The sequence below is a fragment of the Ammospiza caudacuta genome, chromosome 27 (genome assembly GCF_027887145.1).
Source record: "Ammospiza caudacuta isolate bAmmCau1 chromosome 27, bAmmCau1.pri, whole genome shotgun sequence".
Lineage (NCBI taxonomy): Eukaryota > Metazoa > Chordata > Aves > Passeriformes > Passerellidae > Ammospiza > Ammospiza caudacuta.
The window spans coordinates 5,649,891-5,660,709 of NC_080619.1; the positions used below are offsets into that span (position 1 = coordinate 5,649,891).

At 62.1% G+C, this 10,819-nt stretch overlaps 1 protein-coding gene and 2 non-coding genes across 3 annotated transcripts; 1 reads left to right on the forward strand and 2 right to left on the reverse strand.

Moving 5' to 3' along the window:
• Window positions 1-236: 236 nt before the first annotated feature.
• Window positions 237-3,098, reverse strand: LOC131568750 (dickkopf-related protein 3-like). Its single transcript, XM_058820837.1, has 4 exons — window positions 2,952-3,098; window positions 743-920; window positions 438-633; window positions 237-291 (listed from the first exon to the last, which is right to left on the reverse strand). The coding sequence occupies exons 1-4, from the start codon at window positions 3,096-3,098 to the stop codon at window positions 237-239; spliced, it is 576 nt and encodes a 191-aa protein (XP_058676820.1).
• On the reverse strand, window positions 1,173-1,262 carry TRNAI-UAU (transfer RNA isoleucine (anticodon UAU)). Its single transcript is given in 2 exon segments — window positions 1,173-1,208; window positions 1,225-1,262. It is a non-coding gene; the product is annotated as a tRNA-Ile (tRNA).
• Window positions 3,099-10,581: 7,483 nt separating the features above from the next.
• TRNAC-GCA (transfer RNA cysteine (anticodon GCA)) lies at window positions 10,582-10,653 on the forward strand. Its single transcript has one exon. It is a non-coding gene; the product is annotated as a tRNA-Cys (tRNA).
• Window positions 10,654-10,819: the final 166 nt, after the last annotated feature.

The following is a 10,819-nucleotide window of genomic DNA, read 5'->3' on the forward strand; positions in this document are numbered from 1 at the left end:
GACACAGGGGGACATGAAGGGGCTGCGGTCGCCGCGGCTGGACCGGGCACAGCTCTGCAGTGAGGATGGAGCCAGGGCCCGCCCGGCTCTGAGGAAGAGGAAGGAGCGAGGATCCAACGCGGGGGTCGGGGGGCTCCAGCCCCCCCCCCTCCTGGGGATGGGTTTATCGGCGCTGGGCCGGCTCGGGACACGCTGTGGTCGCGATATTTACAGATAATAAATTACACCGCGGGCGCTCAGGGCTGCCGGCACCGCCACTCGCTCTTCTCCGGCCGGTACTCGAACGCTCTCCTGCGACAGAGCACACATCAGTGACATCGGTGACACCTCGGACATCGGTGACACCTCAGTGACATCGGTGACACCTCGGACATCGGTGACACCCCAGCCCTGTCACCCCCACGCCCCCCGCCCGGCCCGGCACGCCCCGTACTCACTCTCTGGAGGGCACCGAGGGTCGGCACACCAGCCCGGCCTGGCATGGGCACACCTGGTTGATGCTGAAGGCCAGACCCCCGGGGGGGACGTGGCAGCTCTGGGCCAGTGCCAGGCGCCGTTGGCACACCCGCTCCCCGTGCTGGCGGGCACAGCAGCCGCCGGGCCCGCACTCCTCGTCCCGCTGGCACCGCGCTCCTGGTGGCCCAGAAAGTGGCATTAGGGGGACCCGCATCACCCCCTGGTTTAGCACCGCATCCCCCCAAGCTCTCAGAGCGTGTCCCCCCCGTGCCAGCCCCCCACTCACCGTCCTGCCCGGGGGCCGCGGGCTGCTGGCACTTGCCGAACATGCAGACCAGCCCGGGGGCGCAGTGGGGGTCGTGGCGACAGTAGTGGCCCTCGGGCCGCGTGGGCAGGCACAGCCCGAAGTGCTCGTCACAGAAATGCCCCTGGGCGCAGGGGGTGGCGGGGCTGCACGGGGTCACCTGCGGAGGAGAGGGGACATGGTACATCAGGGTGGGCGCACCTCATCCCCCACCCCATTCACTGCCTGACCCCGAGACGGGAAACGGCGCAAAACCCCGTCTGTTTAAGGTGTGGGGTGATTTTAGGGGGCCAAGCGCTCTGATAGCCTGGGAAGCTCCATCCTCAGCGCTTCCAAGATTTTTATCTCGGGAAAAGAAAACCCAGCGGCGGGGCGGGGGGCAATACAGGGCGCGAAGCCCCTACAAAAGCCCTGCTCCAGGTGAGGCTCGAACTCACAACCTCGGCATCGCTCGTGTACCGCCCTATAAGTACCGCGCGCTGACCGATTGCGCCACTGGAGCGCCCCGCGCCGCCTGCCGCCACCGCGCCCCCTGGCGGTCCCGCGCCGCACCCCCGAGGGACCCCGCGATGGAGATGGAACCCCCAGTGTGACCCCCGGATGGAGATGGACCCCCCCCGGATAGAGATGGACCCCACAGTGTGACCCCCGGATGGAGATGGACACCCCCGGATGGAGATGGACACCCCCAGATGGAGATGGACACCCCCTGTGACCCCGGGATTGAGATGGACCCCGCAGTGTGACCCCCGGATGGAGATGGACCCCCCCCCCCCGGATGGAGATGGACCCCACAGTGTGACCCCCGGATGGAGATGGACCCCCCAGGATGGAGATGGACACCCCGGGATGGAGATGGACACCCCCTGTGACCCCGGGATGGAGATGGACCCCCCAGTGTGACCCCGGGATGGAGATGGACCCCCCAGTGTGACCCCCGGATGGACATGGATCCCCCCAGTGTGACCCCCGGATGGAGATGGACCCCTCCCGGATGGAGTTGGACCCCCCCCGGATGGAGATGGACCCCCCCAGTGTGACCCCCGGATGGAGATGGACCCCCCAGTGTGACCCCCGGATGGAGATGGACACCCCCTGTGACCCCGGGATGGAGATGGACACCCCCAGTGTGACCCCCGGATGGAGATGGACACCCCGTTTCCACCCCTGACTGAACATGGACACCCCGTGTCCACTCCTGGTTTCAAAGGGACCTCCCCGCGTGCCCCCCCGGATGGAGATGGACCCCCTCCGCGTCCACTCCTGGGTGGACCATGGACCCTCCCCGTGTCCACTCCCGGACAGAGACGGATTCCTGGTGTCCACTCTGGCTGGACATGGACCCCCCTGTCCACTCCTGGCTTCAAACAGAGCCCCCCTGTCCATTCCCGGTTGGAACCAAGCCCCGTGTCCCCGTCCCCGGCAGAACCCTGTGGTGACACCCGCTGCAAACCTGCCCTGTGCCCGCTCGGTGCCCACCCTGCTGCAAATCCTGGCTCCAAACCACCCCGAGCCCACCCTGAGCCCAGTCTGGCTGTAAATTCTGCCCTCACCCACCTCAGTTCCCACCCTGGCTGCAAACCCAGCTCTGTGCCCACCCTGAGCCCACCCTGGTTCTCTCCCATCCCTGCTCCCACCCTGGCTGCAAATCCTGGCTCCAAACCACCCTCGCACCCCTGAGCCCACTCTGGCTGTAAATTCTGCCCTCACCCACCCCCGTGCCCACCCTGCTGCCACCCAGGCTACAAACCCAGCTCTGTGACCACCCTGAGCTCACCCTGTGCCCACCCTGAGCCCACCCTGGCTACAAACCCCGCTCTGTGCCCACCCTGCTGCCAATCCTGGCTCCAAACCGCCCTGAGCCCACCCTGGCTGTAAATTCTGCCCTCACCCACCTCAGTTCCCCTCCTGCTCCCATCCTGGCTGCAAACCCAGCTCTGTGCCCACCCTGCTGCAAATTCTGAGCCCACCCTGGCTCCAAACCTCGTAACGCTGAACCCACCCTGAGCTCACCCTGAGCCCGCTCTGGCTGTAAATTCTGCCCTCACCCACCCCCGTGCCCACCCTGCTGCCACCCCGGGTGCAAACGCCGCTCTGTGCCCACCCTGGCTCTCTGCCACCCCTGCTGCCACCCTGGCTGTCCCCTGCTGTCCCCAGGACCCCTCACCCTGCTGTCCCCCCCCTTCCTCACCTCCTCCATCTCCGTCCCGGGACTCCTGCCCAGCGCGGCGGCATCGGGCGGGTTTTGCGGCAGGGAGAACATCCATGCCCAGAGGTGCCCGGCGGCGGGTGGCATGAGCCAGGCGACGAGGCAGAGGACGGCGGGCGGTGTCACCATGGCGCTGGCGGTGGCGGTGCCAGCCCGGCCGGCCCGCGGGGTTTTTGTAGCCGCGGGCGAGCTGGCACCCCGCTGCTAAAAGTGTTTGCCCGGCTAATGGGGTGGGAGGAGGCAATCAGGGCTTAAGGGATTTCCATAATTGCCAGCCTTCCCCCCGGGGGGGGCACCGGCCCCACGGCAAACAGCCCCCCCCGGGGCCAGTCTGGCTCCGGCGCCAGCCCTGGGCACAGCCTGGGGTGCCCTGTGTGCCCCCATAGCTCGGGGAGGGGCGATTTGGGGTGCCCTGTGTGCCCCCATAGCTCGGGGAGGGGCGATTTGGGGTGCCCTGTGTGCCCCCATAGCTCGGGGAGGGGCGGTTTGGGGTGCCCTGGGTGCCCCCATAGCTCGGGGAGGGGCGATTTGGGGTGCCCTGGGTGCCCCCATAGCTCGGGGTGGCAATTTGGGGTGCCCTGGGTGCCCCCATAGCTCGGGGTGGCAATTTGGGGCACAGCCTGGGGTGCCCTGGGTGCCCCCATAGCTCGGGGAGGGGCGATTTGGGGTGCCCTGGGTGCCCCCATAGCTCGGGGTGGCAATTTGGGGTGCCCTGAGTGCCCCCATAGCTCGGGGAGGGGCGATTTGGGGTGCCCTGTGTGCCCCCATAGCTCGGGGAGGGGCGGTTTGGGGTGCCCTGGGTGCCCCCATAGCTCGGGGAGGGGCGATTTGGGGTGCCCTGGGTGCCCCCATAGCTCGGGGTGGCAATTTGGGGTGCCCTGGGTGCCCCCATAGCTCGGGGTGGCAATTTGGGGCACAGCCTGGGGTGCCCTGGGTGCCCCCATAGCTCGGGGAGGGGCGATTTGGGGTGCCCTGGGTGCCCCCATAGCTCGGGGTGGCAATTTGGGGTGCCCTGAGTGCCCCCATAGCTCGGGGAGGGGCGGTTTGAGGTGCTCTGGGTGCCCCCATAGCTCGGGGAGGGGCGGTTTGGGGTGCCCTGAGTGCCCCCATAGCTCGGGGAGGGGCGATTTGGGGTGCTCTGGGTGCCCCCATAGCTCGGGGTGGCAATTTGGGGTGCCCTGTGTGCCCCCATAGCTCGGGGAGGGGCGGTTTGGGGTGCCCTGGGTGCCCCCATAGCTCGGGGAAGGGCGATTTGGGGTGCCCTGAGTGCCCCCATAGCTCGGGGTGGCAATTTGGGGCACAGCCTGGGGTGCCCTGGGTGCCCCCATGGCTGGGGTGGTGATTTTGGGGGCGGTTTGGGGTATCCCGTGTGCCCCCGCACCCCGCAATGATGATTTTGGGGGCCATTTGGGGTGTCCTGGGTGCCCCCGCAGCTCGGGGGAGGGGAAATTTGGGGTGCCCTGAGTGCCCCCATAGCTCGGGGTGGCAATTTGGGGTACAGTTTGGGGTGTCCTGTGTGCCCCCATGACTCGGGGTGATGATTTGGGGTGTAATTTGGGGTGTCCTGTGTGCCCCCATAGCTCAGAATAATGATTTTGGGGGCAGTTTGGGGTGCCCTGTGTGCCCCCACAATCGGAGTGGTGATTTGGGGTTCCCTGTGTGCCCCCACAGCTCGGAATGATGATTATGTGGGGATAGTTTGGGGTGTCCTGTGTGCCCCCACACCTCGGGGTGCTGATTTTTGGTGTAATTTGGGGTTCCCTGTGTGCCCCCACAGCTCGGAATGATGATTTTGGGGATAGTTTGGGGTGTCCTGTGTGCCCCCACACCTCGGGGTGGTGACTTTGGGTGTAATTTGGGGTTCCCTGTGTGTCCCCACAGATTGGAATGATGATTTTGGGCACAGCCTGGGGTGCTCTGTGTGCCCCCACGGCTCGAGGTGATGATTTGGGGCGCATTTTGGGGTGCCCTGTGTGCCCCCAAGGCTCGGGGTGCTGGTTTGGGGTGCCCTGTGTGCTCCCACACCTCGGAATGATGATTTTGGGTGCAGTTTGGGGTTCCCTGTGTCCCCCCATAGCTCAGGGTGGTGATTTTGGGTCCAGTTCGGGATTCTCTGTGTCCCCCCTTAGCTCAGAGTGATTTTGGGCACAGTTTGGGGTTCCCTGTGTGCCCCCTTAACTCAGGGGGTGCAGTTTGTGGCGTCCCGCGTCTTCCTCATAGCTCAGTGAGATTTCGGGAGTGCTTTGGGGGTACCCTGTACCCCCCCAACCTCACAGGACACCTCAAACTGCACCCAAAATCATTCCAAACTATGGGGGCACACAGAGAACCCCAAACTGCACCCAAAATCGTCATTCCGAGGTGTGGGGGCACACAGGGCACCCCAAACTGCACCTAAAAATAATTCCAAGCTATGGGGGCACACAGAGAACCCCGAACTGTCCCCAAAATCGTCATTCCATGGTGTGGGGTCACACAGGACACCCCAAACTGCACCCAAAACCATTCCAAGCTATGGGGGCACACAGGGCACCCCAAACTGTCCCCAAAATCATTCCAAACTATGGGGGCACACAGGGCACCCCAAACTGTCCCCAAAATCGTCATTCCATGGTGTGGGGTCACACAGGACACCCCAAACTGCACCCAAAACCATTCCAAGCTATGGGGGCACACAGGGCACCCCAAAATCGCCACCCCGAGACTTGGGGGCACACAGGACACCCCAAACTGCACCCAAAACCATTCCAAGCTATGGGGGCACACAGGGCACCCCAAAGTGCACCCAAAATCATTCCAAGCTATGGGGGCACACAGGGCACCCCAAACTGTCCCCAAAATCATCATTCCGAGCTGTGGGGACACACAGGCCACCCCAAAATCGCCACCCCGAGACTTGGGGGCACACAGGACACCCCAAACTGCACCTAAAGCCTTTTCTTTCTCCTTTGCCAGAGCGGGCACAGCGGGAACGAGAGGAAAAACTGGGGGGGGGGCAAAGGCTGCGACCCCCAAAACGGGCACGGAGGTGGGCACAGGGCTGGCACCGGCCCCGCGTTTGGGTGCCCCCCGTGTCGCCCCCTCCCCACGGGGGTGACGGGATTGGCACCTTGGCTAACGCGGCCGCGAATGGGCTGCGAGCCCGGCCCTTATCGCCCTGCCCTTATCGCAGCCCGCGGTGTCCCCCCGAGCGCGTCCCCCAGACGGTGCCACCTCCGCGTCCCCCAGACGGTGCCACCTCCGCGTCCCCAAACGCGCGGGGGGCTCAGCGCCAGCGCCCCCCCCCCCCCCCCCAGAGCCCTGCAATGCACTTCGGGTTCATCCGGGCGCACTTTGGGGTGCCCTGTGTGCCCCCAAGTCTCGGGGTGGTGATTTGGGGTGCAGTTTGGGGTGCCCTGTGTGCCCCCAAGTCTCGGGGTGGCGATTTTGGGGTGGCCTGTGTGTCCCTACAGGTCGGAATGATGATTTTGGGGACAGTTTGGGGTGTCCTATATGCCCCCAAGGGTAGGGGTGGCAGTTTGGGGTGCCCTGTGTGACCCCACACCATGGAATGACGATTTTGGGGACAGTTTGGGGTTCTCTGTGTGCCCCCATAGTTTGGAATGTTTTTGGGTGCAGTTTGGGGTGTCCTGTGTGCCCCCAAGTCTCGGGGTGGCGATTTTGGGGTGGCCTGTGTGTCCCCATAGGTCGGAATGACGATTTTGGGGACAGTTTGGGGTTCTCTGTGTGCTCCCATAGCTTGGAATGATTTGGGGTGCAGTTTGGGGTGCCCTGTGTGCCCCCAAGTCTCGGGGTGGCGATTTTGGGGTGCCCTGTGTGTCCCCACAGCTCGGAATGATGATTTTGGGGACAGTTTGGGGTTCTCTGTGTGCCCCCATAGTTTGGAATGTTTTGGGTGCAGTTTGGGGTTCTCTGTGTGCCCCTATAGCTTGGAATGATTTGGGGTGCAGTTTGGGGTGCCCTGTGTGCCCCCACACCATGGAATGATGATTTTGGGGACAGTTTGGGGTGTCCTGTGTGTCCCCACAGGTCGGAATGATGATTTTGGGCATGGTTTGGGGTTCGCTGTGTGCCCCCATAGTTTGGAATGTTTTGGGTGCAGTTTGGGGTGTCCTGTGTGCCCCCAAGTCTCGGGGTGGCATTTTGGGGTGCCCTGTGTGCCCCCACACCATGGAATGACGATTTTGGGGACAGTTTGGGGTGCCTTGTGTGCCCCCATAGCTCCGGGTTGCAGTTTGGGGTGTCCTGTGTGCCCCAATAGCTCGGGGTGATGATTTTGGGGCGTCCTGTGTGCCCCCAGACCTCAGGGTGATGATTTTGGGTGCAATTTGGGGGTGTCCTTTGTGCCCCCATGGCTTGTAATGACGATTTTGGGGTGTCCTGTGTGCCCCCACACCCCGAGGTGACAATTTGGAGACCCCCCCTCCCTTACGTTCACCCTTCCCGGGCCACTCCCGCTCTCTCCGTGCCTCAGTTTCCCCAGCCGTGAATCAGGACGCTCTGGGGGTGACACACCCACAATGGGGTGACCCCAAATTTTCCTCCCGGTGCTCGGGGACCGGCGGGGCCGCCAGGATCTGCTCCCCCTCCTCTCTCCCCCCGTGTTTGCCCGGCGGATTTGGGAACAAATATTGACCCCGCTCCGGGACACCATCACTGTCCCCATCCGTCCCCCGCTGCGCGACATGTCGCGATAATCCCCCCCAGCGCCACCACGGGGGTGCCGGACGGCGGCTCTGCCACCCCAAAATACCCGTCTGGCGGTTTGGGGGGGGTCCCACGAACCCCCAAAATCCTGGAGGGGCTGGAGGTGCCGGGGGTTTTGGGGGTTTGGGGTTTGGTATTGGGGTTTGGGGGTTTTGGGTTTTGGGGTTTTGGGGGTTTGGGGGTTTGTGGGTTTGGAGTTTGGGGTTTGGCGGGTTTGGCGGGTTTGGGGGGTTTTGGGGGGTTTGGAGTTTGGGGGTTTAGGCGGTTTGGGGTTTTGGAGTTTGGGGGTTTTGGGGTTTGTGGGTTTGGGGTTTTGGGGTTTGGGGGTTTTTGGGTTTTGGGGTTTGGGGGTATTGGGGTTTGGGGGTATTGGGGTTTGGGGTTTTGGGGTTTGGGGGTTTTGAGGTTTGGGGTTTTGGGGTTTGGGGGTTTTGGGGTTTGGGTTTTGGGGTTTGGGGGGTTTGGGGGTTGGGGTTTTGGGGTTTGTGGGTTTGTGGGTTTTGCCAGTTTTGGGGGTTTGAGGTTTTGGGGTTTGGGGTTTTGGGAGTTTGGGGGTTTTGAGGGTTTTGGGGTCTGCGGTTTTGGGGTTTGGGGTTTTGGGAGTTTGGGGGTTTGGGAGTTTTGGGGGTTTGTGGATTTGTGGGTTTTGCGAGTTTTGGGGGTTTGAGGTTTTGGAGTTTGGGGGTTTAGGGGGTTTGGGGTTTTGGGGTTTGGGGGCTTGGAGTTTGGGGTTTTGGGGTTTGGGGGTTTGGGAGTTTGGGGCGTTTTGGGGGGTTTGGAGTTTGGGCGTTTAGGGGGTTTGGGGTTTTGGGGTTTGGGGAGTTTGGGGGTTTTGGGGGTTTGGGGTTTGGTATTGGGGTTTGGGGTTTTGGGGTTTGGGGTTTTGGGGGTTTGTGGGTTTGGAGTTTGGGGTTTTGGGGTTTGGGGGTTTGGAGTTTGGGGCGTTTTGGGGGGTTTGGGGGTTTTGAGGTTTGGGGTTTTGGGGTTTGGGGGTTTTGGGGTTTGGGTTTTGGGGTTTGGGGGGTTTGGGGGTTGGGGTTTTGGGGTTTGTGGGTTTGTGGGTTTTGCCAGTTTTGGGGGTTTGAGGTTTTGGGGTTTGGGGTTTTGGGAGTTTGGGGGTTTTGAGGGTTTTGGGGTCTGCGGTTTTGGGGTTTGGGGTTTTGGGAGTTTGGGGGTTTGGGAGTTTTGGGGGTTTGTGGATTTGTGGGTTTTGCGAGTTTTGGGGGTTTGAGGTTTTGGAGTTTGGGGGTTTAGGGGGTTTGGGGTTTTGGGGTTTGGGGGCTTGGAGTTTGGGGTTTTGGGGTTTGGGGGTTTGGGAGTTTGGGGCGTTTTGGGGGGTTTGGAGTTTGGGCGTTTAGGGGGTTTGGGGTTTTGGGGTTTGGGGAGTTTGGGGGTTTTGGGGGTTTGGGGTTTGGTATTGGGGTTTGGGGTTTTGGGGTTTGGGGTTTTGGGGGTTTGTGGGTTTGGAGTTTGGGGTTTTGGGGTTTGGGGGTTTGGAGTTTGGGGCGTTTTGGGGGGTTTGGGAGTTTGGGGGTTTAGGGGGTTTGGGGTTTTGGGGTTTGGGGAGTTTGCGGGTTTTGGGGTTTGGGGGTTTGGGGGTTGGGGTTTGGGAAGTTTGGGGGTTTGGGAATTTTGGGGGTTTGTGGGTTTGTGGGTTTTGCGAGTTTTAGGGGTTTGAGGTTTTGAGGGTTTGAGGTTTGGGGTTTGGGATTGGGGGGTTTGGGGTTTGTGGGTTTGGGGTTTGGGGTTTGGGGGTTTGGGAGTTTGGGGCGTTTTGGGGGGTTTGGAGTTTGGGGCTTTAGGGGGTTTGGGATTTTGGAGTTTGGGGTTTTGAAGGTTGGGGGTTTTGGGAGTTTGGGGGTTTTGAGGGTTTTGGGGTTTGAGGGTTTGGCGAGTTTGGGGGGTTTTGGGGTTTGGGGATTTTGGGGTTTTGAGGTTTCGGGTTTGGGGGTTTGGGGTAGGGGTTTTGAGGTTTTGGAGGGTTTGGGGTTTTGGGGGGCTGTGTCTACCCAGGGGTACGCGGGGGGAAGCCGGGGAGGGACATGGGGGTGTGGGGTGGGGGGTGGGGGTGTCAGTGTGGGGGTGTCCCTGAGTGGGGGGGGGCTCAGCCCACAGGCCCCCCGCAGCCCAAAGCGGGGTCACCCCAGCGCTGCCCGCAGTGGGGACAGTCCGGGGATCCCCAAATTTCACTTCGGCATCCCTAGTGGTCCCCAAACCCCAAAAAGCAGCCGTGAGTGGGGGTGTCCCTGGGGGATGTCCGTGGGTGTGGGGTGCTTGGATTGAGGGGTGTCTGTGGTTTGGGGGTGTCCGCGGGTGTGTTTTGGTGTGTGGGGGGGTGTCCGTAGCCAGGGGGTATCCATGGCTGAGGGGTGTCCATGTTTGTGGGGTGTCTTGGATTGGGGGTGTCGGTGATTAAAGGGTGTCGTGTTTGTGGGGTGTCCATGTTTGTGGGGTGTCTTGGATTGGGAGTGTCGGTGGTTGGGGGCGTCCGTGTTTGTGGGGTGTCTTGTTTTGGGGGTATCCATGGGTGTGGGGTGTCTTGGATTAAGGGGTGTCTGTGGCTGGGGGTTATCTGTGGGTGAGGGATGCCCGTGTTTGTGGGGTGTCTTGAATTGGGGGTGTCCGTGGTTGGGGGTATCTTGGATTGAGAGGTGTCTTGGATTAAGGGGTGTCCGTGATTCGGGGTATCCGTGGGTGTGGGGTGTCAGTGATTTAGGGGTGTCCGTGATTAAGGGGTGTCCTTGACTGTGAGTATCAATGGGTGGGGGATGTTCGTGTTTGTGGGGTGTTTTGGATTGGGGGTGTCCGTAGTTGGGGGTATCCGGGGGCTGAAGGATGTCCGTATTTTTGGGGTGTTTTGGCTCACTAACAGTGCAATTCCCCGCGCCGAGCGCAGCCGTGCAGCGGGGGTATAGCTCAGTGGTAGAGCATTTGACTGCAGATCAAGAGGTCCCCGGTTCAAATCCGGGTGCCCCCTTGTTTTCCTCCCCCTTTCGGGGGAATCCCACTCTTTTTCTCACCCTTTCATTTCCCCCCCCCAAACACCCCAGCAGCGAGGGGACGGGGATGGACGAACATTCCCGAAGCCCCCGAAGGCACGGGGCTCCTGCTGCCGCCTCTGGCTCCATCCCTTCCTTTCCCTT

What these genes read in the sequence shown, in the direction of transcription:
- LOC131568750 (XM_058820837.1), bottom strand. Translation starts at nt 3,098, where the DNA reads ATGGTGACACCGCCCGCCGTCCTCTGCCTCGTCGCCTGGCTCATGCCA. An exon ending in CCGGGACGGAGATGGAGGAG is followed by an intron (nt 921 to 2,951) that starts GTGAGGAAGGGG and finishes TCTCCTCCGCAG; the next exon opens with GTGACCCCGTGCAGCCCCGC. An exon ending in CCCTCGGTGCCCTCCAGAGA is followed by an intron (nt 292 to 437) that starts GTGAGTACGGGG and finishes GCTCTGTCGCAG; the next exon opens with GAGAGCGTTCGAGTACCGGC.